The sequence below is a fragment of the Tachysurus fulvidraco genome, chromosome 4 (assembly GCF_022655615.1).
Source record: "Tachysurus fulvidraco isolate hzauxx_2018 chromosome 4, HZAU_PFXX_2.0, whole genome shotgun sequence".
In the NCBI taxonomy this organism is placed as follows: domain Eukaryota; kingdom Metazoa; phylum Chordata; class Actinopteri; order Siluriformes; family Bagridae; genus Tachysurus; species Tachysurus fulvidraco.
In genome coordinates, this window is record NC_062521.1 from 5,175,773 (window position 1) to 5,185,338 (window position 9,566).

At 39.5% G+C, this 9,566-nt stretch overlaps 1 protein-coding gene across 6 annotated transcripts in view; it reads right to left on the minus strand.

Moving 5' to 3' along the window:
- LOC113655284 (prosaposin-like) overlaps positions 1-5,932 on the minus strand; it is a 135,773-nt gene extending 129,841 nt beyond the window's left edge. For 3 of the 6 annotated variants that reach the window (XM_047812184.1, XM_047812182.1, XM_047812181.1), the window contains exons 1-6: positions 5,821-5,932; positions 5,466-5,599; positions 5,297-5,371; positions 4,859-4,984; positions 4,344-4,538; positions 4,117-4,260 (exon numbers count right to left, since the gene is read on the minus strand). In XM_047812184.1, the coding sequence (XP_047668140.1) occupies positions 4,117-4,260; positions 4,344-4,538; positions 4,859-4,984; positions 5,297-5,371; positions 5,466-5,599; positions 5,821-5,854 (708 nt within the window). In that variant the 5' untranslated portion in view covers positions 5,855-5,932. Of the gene's footprint in view, positions 1-896; positions 1,590-2,082; positions 2,191-2,348; positions 2,430-2,754; positions 2,892-3,018; positions 3,203-3,920; positions 3,978-4,116; positions 4,261-4,343; positions 4,539-4,858; positions 4,985-5,296; positions 5,372-5,465; positions 5,600-5,820 lie in introns of those variants that run through there. The other 3 variants (XM_047812186.1, XM_027165707.2, XM_047812183.1) reach the window with 3 other exon arrangements.
- Positions 5,933-9,566: the final 3,634 nt, after the last annotated feature.

Below are 9,566 nucleotides of genomic sequence, written 5' to 3' on the forward strand. Positions count from 1 at the left end.
CAGGACTTCTGGTAGTTCCAAGAATATCAAAGTCTACTAAAGGCGGTAGAGCGTTTTTATATTTAGCTCCCAAACGCTGGAATAATCTTCTTGATAGTTATCAGACACACTTTCCCATTTTTGTATAAAATACTTAAAATATAAAATCTTTTCTGATAATGTTGCAGACTTTCTGTACACAGCACAATGTTCTTTTCTCACACACACTCACATACTCTCTCTCTCTCTCCTACACACACACAGATACCTTGACCTTAGCATAACCTCCTCTCCCTGGCACATTTGCTCTGCTACAATACGCCTTGTATGAAAAACATGATACAGCAATTGGGAGGTTTCCCGCTTTGTGATAACGGTCAAGCCTGCTTTTGCAGAAACTAGCATTAAGCTCCACAAACACACATTATGTCCTTTCTCTTTTTTGTACTATTATATATTCATGTTTGACAATAAAAAAGTTTAATAAAGTTAATAAAGTCAATTAATAAAGTTTGGACTTCTCTTTGAAAGACTGATGGGCGTGTTTCATTGAGACTTCCCCGAGTACTCGCCGGAGAACCAGAAACCAAGCAGAGGGCGAGTGGCTAACTTCAGGAATCCTGTCCAGGCGGCAGATGATAGAGAAATAATTCCTTACAGTATTATATTAATCTTTATATTATTCTTTATATTAACCTTTGTTCTATGTTTATGTTCTGTAAAGCTGCTTTGAGACAATGTCAATTGTAAAAAGCGCTATACACATAAAATTAAATTGAATTGAATTGTAATCAGTCCTCTTTGATAGATATCTTCAATATCCCACCACCCAAATGGCAGGACTGATTAGTCGTTGCATTGGTGTCAAGCAACATTTTAAGCAAGCCAACATTTTACAGTAAAATGGCCACACCAAATAGATTTGTTTGTTTATTTTCCACAAAAGATTTGTACAGATTCCAACAAATAGTTCAGTGTTAAGATTGAAGCACAACGAAGCTTAATCATTTGACCAAGACACCCAAAACAGTGTGATGGAGCAATAGATACAAACTGAGTGTAATGTCACATGAAATTCAGGATCTTCCTAAAATCATCTCACTGGCTTTATAAGTGGCTATAGCAGTTTCAGGAGCAGCTTTTCCTTTAAGAGAATTAAAACTGTTCATTCAGAGGTCCCAGACATCCTCTTTACTCAGAGCATAACCTCATCATTCAAGGCCACCTGCAATTACACAATTAAATCAGGAAGAAGAAACAAAAACAAAAAAAAAATACCCCCACATTATCAAATGGTCAACATAAAGTTCAGTTTAAAAATAAAAACATTCCATTCAGTCTCTGTCTCTCCCACAGGTTCTGTCCACCTCCTGAATCGTTCTTTAACTCCCTCTCAAATGGAAACTTCAATCTTCCCCAGGTGGCTAAATTACTTAATTAGTTTTGAAAGCACTATACTTGTATACTGTACTAAAATAAAACAATAGGAAGGGTTGATTTTTGTAAAACAGAGACACAGCGCTACAGAAATTCTCCTTTAGCTCCTCGAGTCAGTTTGTGCACTCCACTCGTCTTTAACTCCAAACAAGGCGTCTGCAGTGATTCACCGCCTAAAACACAGTGAGAACCAGTTTCATTTTCTGATACGTGTTTGTTTACACTCACTATTCACTTTAACAGTAACACCTGCACATTTATGCAACTACCCAAACAGCCAATCATTTAGCAGTAGCACAATGCTTATAAAATATTCATTTAAGGCATGAATATATTCCGGTCAAAAGCTTTAGTTAATGCTCACAGCAAGATGCTTTTCTGCTATTATGGTTGTAAAGAATATGGACTAGAGTATGATTCATGATTATATCCTTTTCTGATTGGCCAACAGCATACATGAGGAGGTGTATAGGTGTTCCTATTAAAGTTAATAGCCATTGTACATTTTACATCTAAAAGTTATTACATTTTACAAAGCTGAATTTGACGTTGAAAAGCCTACATTATTATTCAGAGTGATGAATGTGTACCCAAAGAGAGTATTGTATCAGACCATACGCTATTCAAACAGTCAAGCAGAGTAAAGAGTGCATGTAGGATACTCACGTTACAGCGGATGGCAGTATCCATGTTCTTGCACCAGTAGGCTGGGCCCCAGCTGCACTGCTCAAGACCCGACAGCATCCGTCGCACCCCAGGACATGCACCCAGCTTCTACATTGTTACAACACACAAAACGCACTCAGAACAAGAGAAACAAAACCGTTCTGCTGCCATGAAGTAATGAAACAACAAGAGTCCTTTAAGATAAAACCTTTAAAACTAAAACTCTGCAAACCTGTACAGAATGCATGAGCGACAATGAGCTTTACCGTGCAGATGAATTCAGGGTCAAGGGCCTGCTGCAGCAGCTGGATGAGGAGATCCTCATAATGCTCAATTAATTGTTCACACTGCACACACAAAGAGACCCTCAGTCATTTAATGCAACTCAGATGGTACTTGTTAAAGTTATCATATTGTACATCATTGCACCTTATCAGACTACATCATAAAGATTAAATAGAAAGTTGTTTAAAACTACCCAAGATTTGCTTTAACACTTTTAGTGCTTGTGCAACGTGTGTGTGGGTGTGTTTGTGTGTGTGATTATACTCATGATCATCTCTCTATACTCATTTATGAGAATTCTACCAAAAACGGTGTCATTTATCCAATTTGAAGAAACATCTATTTTTGTCCTGGTGACAGGTCATGTGCCACAGATGCATAACACACCTGAGCGCTATATTCAACAGGCATGATGCTGCAGATGATCCTCAAATTCTGCTCTAGCTTGCCACCTGCATATAGTATGAATACCTTGCATAGTCCACACAATCCAGCTGCCTCGTTCTCAGCCTTTACCATCTCTGCTAAAAGAGAACACATACAGAACAAGCTAAAAAGGAAACTAAAATGTATTGTGTTGCAGAAGGTCTAGCTGGAATAACAAGGGCAGGAGGAAAAAGAAGCTTTTTGCACATTTAGGTAGAAACTCACGGACAAAGGTGCGACTCGCGTCCCTGCACATGCCCAGAAGGCTGCACATGGTCTTGGGATCAGCTTCCTGGATCAGTAGCTCAATGATCGTCTGGCCATAAGTATCAATCAGGTCCTTACACTGTGCAGAAAGGGTAGAGGGCAGGATGCTGCACACTTTCTCCAGAGCTTGCACCACTTCATCCTGGAATTGAACTAGAATCGAATTAACTTATAGTGGAAGGATAGCAAATTAATCCTGAAAAGCAATCAAAAGCAACTTTAAGCCAAATAAGACAATTTCTACTTCATCCTACGCTGTTTAACTCATGTGAAGAGGCCTGACAGCGTTTCATTACTGAGCAGAAGTTCATACCACAGTGGTCTGGTCCTGGATTAAGCTTTCAACCTCCTTCATCACAAAATACCGACATTATACTGAATATTCATATTAATGTGGTGGAATCAAACACCACTCTCAATTCTCAAGCAAAACTTCCTGTTTGTGTGTTTGTCAGATCTAACACAGATAAACAGAAGATTAAAACACGCAGCAAAAACTTTGCTGTATGTCAGCTCAGTATTTCAGCCTGTAGTCATACTGTAACAGTGAACACAAATGAATCTGAACTGATCCCAAGCCGGCTCACTAACCTGCACACTAAATATAGCTGAATGAGAGAGAAAGAAGGCAAATGAAAGGGGGAATAAAATAAAGAGAAAAGTGGTTAGAAAACGTGAACATGACCAACAGACAAGCCGAGTGGCTGTCAGACTGGACATGGGCTCATCAGTGGTGTGCCAGTCTGGCTGTGTACAGCCTGAACTCTATATTTTAGACCTTTAACACAAGAGTCAGGATAATCTACATTTTTTATTGGATTGCTTCATTTTGTTTAAAGGTAAAATGGGGATATACTGACCATGGACATGAGCTGCTGGAAGATTAGAGGTGCGTACTGGCTGACGTACTGCGTACACTGTGGAAAAAGATACACAAGATGGTTGGAGGGAATTAATCATTTTCGAGTCGAGTCTGTAACACTTTCTACAAAGCAGAAGACGAGGCTCAAAAAGCATGACTGGTTCTAGAAACTAGAATTAAATCGAGGCTCTTACAATATCAGCAATACCAGGACCCAGCAGGTCACACTGGCTCTCAATCTGTGCAATCATGGCGTCGATGAAGGTGGTGTTTTTCTTGGCTGCCGTTTGAGTGTCAGTGATGAACTTTACGCAGTCGTCGCACACTTCGTTACCCTCCTGTAGAAAACACACCGATTAGCTGTAATGAACCGTACGACACAGAAAGCCCACAGACTACAGGCTGAAGAGAGTAAACACACCTTGGCGGTGGTCTCCTTCTCCTTATTGGCATTCTCCTTGGGGTAAAGGAGCTGAGGGATGTTGAGGAGTAAAGGATTGATCCTCTGGGTCAGATCCAACTCAGGAATCTCATTTGACATGAGCTGGGCTTTGGCAAAAACCTCCTCCTGGGTTACACATAGGCCAAGAGCGCTACAGATCACATCTGGGTCGTCCTGAAAAGAGACAACAGAACAGGATAGAAATTTTTAAATCATTCATTGCACACGAAACAGGAAGGTGCAAAGTGGCTCATAAAGGATGAATAAAAAAGAGCTATTTGTTCCTCTGTTCATTACAAGCCATCAATTGTGCAAAACTAAAAGAAGCCCAGGATAAACACACACAGAGATAGGAAGCTCTCTGTAATCACTGGGTTTTAATAAACATTAATAGCAACGCGGTCATAGTCTGGCAGAATAGCAAAAGTAAGTATTGGTGCTAGACCACAAACTAACCCATGCTGAAGGAGTTGGAGTCATTTAGTCTAACTTACCAGCTCTCCTTTAATAATATCAATGAGGACAGGGAAGTAATTGTCCACAATTTCCTTGCATTGACTAGCCAGGCCTTCATCAGGAACCAACTGGCACGTCTTCTCAAGGTAGCTCAGGACCTCAGACTACAGACAGATGCACAAAGAGAACAGGAAAAAAGAAACAAGAGTGTGAAGGCTGCCCATTTTCACCATGTTCGTTCATGACACATTGTGTACAATTTCTTGCAGTTAAATGCTGCTCTTGCTTTTCCATCAAAAACAATGTACACTTATTTCACTTATTTTATTTAATAATCAGATTATTATCAGAAACAGATTAAATATTCAGTCTATTCAATTTGATTTCATTTGTATTTGATCATCCTGTTTCACTCAAACATACATGTTGGATAATTACATTTATGTCATCTCTCCATCAACACACAAAATCCTCACCTCTGTTGAATTGTCTTTCACCAGTTTGTCCACCACAGCCACCAACTCTTTGCACAAGTCACATGGCACAGATTTCTTAAAAAGAAAAAGAAAATTCAGGACTGAACAAAAACAAGCAGGTGGTCGTGGGGTGGGGGGTCTGGGGTGGGTGAATAGACACAAAACTGACCACATGAGACTGGTTCCAGACATTTTGTTGGCAGTGGGAGACGGCACCACAAAGCGAAGCAGTCTTGGCATTTTGGCACCAGTACGGGGGTCCACGAGCACACTGCTCCGTTCCCAGTAGAGGGCTGGCCACAGCTGGAACAGTAACATCAGTTTCATTATTATCTTTCACAGGGCAAACAGTTACTGTCATCACGATCCAAACAAACAGTTTCAGGTACTTATGCTTCCTTTTATTTTCTTGTCTCAGCATGTCTGAACCTCTAAACAATCACAATCACAAAAACATTTTCCAGATAAACGTTTCCAAGCAAAACGTTTCAGAAGCATGAATCTGATAATATTAAACGTATTACCCGTGGAGACCAGAAGAAAGTGGAGAAGCATCATAAATTCACTGCCGTGTTTGTGTCGTTCTCTGTCACTGCTGCAATGTGGTACACTGACACCCCTCTTACAGTAATCTTCTCATAATCACATCCCTTTTCCTGTTATTGTCATTTTTCCATTCCACCTTCACATTTTTTGTATAACGCCTCCCTGTTCTTCCATTATCTCATATATTTTGCAACCTCTTTTTCATTTTCACTCCAAACAAACCCTAAATTTCTGCTTTACTCATCTGAACTCTGATCTTTACCTCTGGATCCTTTAATAGTTTACCTTCAAGCCGTCTTTACACACAGTAAAGTCATGGAACAGTGTTAAAATACATGTTAGAGATGTGCTTATTAGATGCTTCGATTAAAAAAAAAAAAAAAAAAAAAAGATAAATTATAAAAAGGAAACAGAGAGACGTAAGTGGTTATATTGTTATGGCTACTGTATGTGCTGGACCCAGTGTAAATGGTACAGAGTTTGTTTATACAAAAAAGAAAATGACATTCATGTTTATTTGGGTTTGTGGGCAATTTCTGATTATTAGAGAAATGTATTGTGTTCGTTGTCTTTGGTCCCTCTAAAATAGCCAGGCCAGGTTTGATCGGACATCTAAAAGTGTATAAAAGTATGAAAGTGCTGAGCAAAACAAAAGTTCAACAATTATAAAGTTTCAGAAACGTTGGCACCACATTACAGAGAAGGGGAATTAAATATAAAATAATTCATTCAAATAAGTGTTCAAGACATCAACAGTTTTTTAATTAAACACAGTTCATAGGCAGCAATTCACATGAAATGTTGTCCTGGCATTGATATTAACTCAAGAAATCTACACAGATAAAGAAATCAATCTTATAATCCATGAAAAGTTATATTTAGTTTGAAATGGAATGACACAGGCGTAAAGTATTGAACACACTAAGAAAAAGCAGAGCAGGAGATGATTTCAGTAAGCAGTTCTACCTCCTGTCAGCCGAGTTAGTGCATCTCCCAAGACCTTCACTAAGAGATTATTGTGCAACATAATAAACACAGGTGACAGACGAGATATTATTTCATGTAAGGACCATTAGTAAGTGGAAAAAACATTACGCCACCATTCACCGGCCGAGCACATGAGCTCTTCGCAAGTTTTCTGACCAGAGAGTCAGAAGATTTGTCAGAAACCTAGCTCAAGGGCCAAGAACAGGTGAAGTAGTCACCAAGAAACCAACAAAAGATGCAGTCCACCACTACAGCCTCCATTCTCCCAATAACTCACAGACTTTCCCAAATGTTTAAACAAGCTTCAACATGCCTTTTCTTCCATAATGGAGCTTTTTGGTATGAAAAATTTCATATGAATTGCTGCACAGGAACTGTGAATATTTATTTACCCCACGGTAAAAAAAGGTGAATAGCTAATGGTTTGATATGAAACAGAGAACAAAAATACAGTAAGTTTTGTAAATTTCGTAAAGCAAAGATGCTTTGAAAATAATCAATAAAGAATTAAAATAAAGAGTGTTTTGTAACTAGGGCCATGACATAACATTTAGAAGGACATGTGTCTACTTAAAGTGAATGGTCCACAGCACACTAGGGAGTATAAGACACATTGCAATAAGACTTACCAGATCAGTCATATGTCTCTCTTTAAAATGTACCAGTAGAAAAAATCTAAGAAAGGAAAAAAAATGGACATGCACAGGACTCTCACAGGATATTTAAGTCGGTTGAATAAATAAAATATTACTTTTGTGTGTAAATGATAAATACACTCGCTGCCCAGCTGCTCAATTCTACGGTTATCTAATCAGCCAAATAATGCAGGTCCATATCAAGAGCTTCAGGTAATGTTCAAACCAAACATCAGAATAAAGAAAAGGTGTGAAATCTGTGGTCAGTTTGTGTGAGAGCTCAACAGCAGCCTTTCTAAAACAATATGTCTCAATGATTAAAACAATAACGTGATATCACCAAATTCTCATCCAACAAATATCTCCATAAACTAGCTTGTTTTTACTGATCACATACAAACCAAGTAGCCCTGTAAGATGGATCTTAGGTGAAGCCTAAAGTGGTAAAGAGCCTGTACGATGGTTGGTTCTCCAACTTAATGAAGCAGTAGACCGGGTAGCCATCTGAATGTAGTTTCTTGGCCAATATGGTGACCAGAGCTTTGGCGTAGCCTTTCTGTCTGTGCTCCGGCAGCGTGTACATTACTCCCATCTCACAGGAAGGGTAAGTCAAGACCCACGACACCGGCCGACCCTCTGAATCCAGCACGCAACACGAAGGGAAGTTCCTGATCATGTTCCTGATCAGGGGCTCAGTGCGTTCACCCGTGCCCACCTCCCATTTGCTGTTAATCAAGGCAGCGTGAGACTCCTTAACTGATGACACTTGAAAGGATAACCTATAGAGGATGAAGGAGAGTTTGGTTCTTCTCACAACTTCTCCACTTGGTCAGAAAATGGTGATTAATTTGATACAACAACTGGCTCAGATAATAATACTGGCTGGAAGTATCTCAAGATGCTGGTTCAAAGAGGTAACTTTTTACAGAGCAAGAGCAAATTCCAAGGGGATTTCATGGTGGACATTGACATGATCCAAGTCTCAGAATCAAAATATTCTGACTGTACAATAATGGCATAATGGGACAAAGAAAGTACACCCTGCTTCATTTAAAACACAAACGGAAGTGACAACAACAAAATGACCTAAATGATTTCATCAATCTGGGTTAAGTTATAAGGCCATCACTTTCTTTTCCCATAAACATGTGGCCCACATTAAATAATCTACACATAAGAGACAAAAGGGAGAACACTTTGGGAGAGCAAGGAAGTCAAAATAATTCCAGATTTTTTTTTATTCCAGTTACAGTGACAGTAAACCATTTACCTCTCCAAATATCAGCCTTTTGTAGAGCCAACAATCATTTACATTTACAGCATTTAGCAGACGCCCTTATCCAGAGCGACTTACATTTTACCATATTTTCATACAACTGAGCAATTGAGGGTTAAGGGCCTTGCTCAGGGGCCCAGTGTTAACATTGACAAAACCTTGACAAAACCAAAGAGGTGCTTGTTGACTTCAGGAGAGCTCAGAGCGACCGTTCTCTGCTGTACATCTACAGATCCTCTGTGGAGATCATCAAGAGCACCAAATTCCATGGTGTTCACCTGCTGAGAACCTCACCTGGTCCCTCAACAGACACCATCTACCACACCCTTACCTTACCATGTTCTATAGGGAGACCATGAAGATCATCCCGAGCAGCTGCATCACTGCCTTGTTTGGGAATTGCAGCGTTTCCGACCACAAGAACCTGCAGCGGATAGCGAGGACAGCTAAATTAGATAATGGTCTCTATTTACTCTGTATTTAATTTCTAAAACCTTGATATGAGCTGAGGAAAGATGGACCCACTATCCTATCAACTTTTCAGTTTCTACAACATATACATCATACCCCTTGTTTCATTGTTTAATCTTCCACAATTGTGGTATTTGCATGTAAACCATCTGTTTCTTATGTCTTGAATATTTTAAATCTTCTCTCTCTTTAAAGGTGGGGTCTCTGTTGTTTGAAAGCCAATGTTGACATAAAATCACCAAAACAAACACACCCCTAACCCAAATTGGTCCCACCCCTGTATCGATAGCTCCACCCACACATACATACGTAACCCAGGCGACTAATGGAAAGAAACGTGTCTTTATCATAGCTG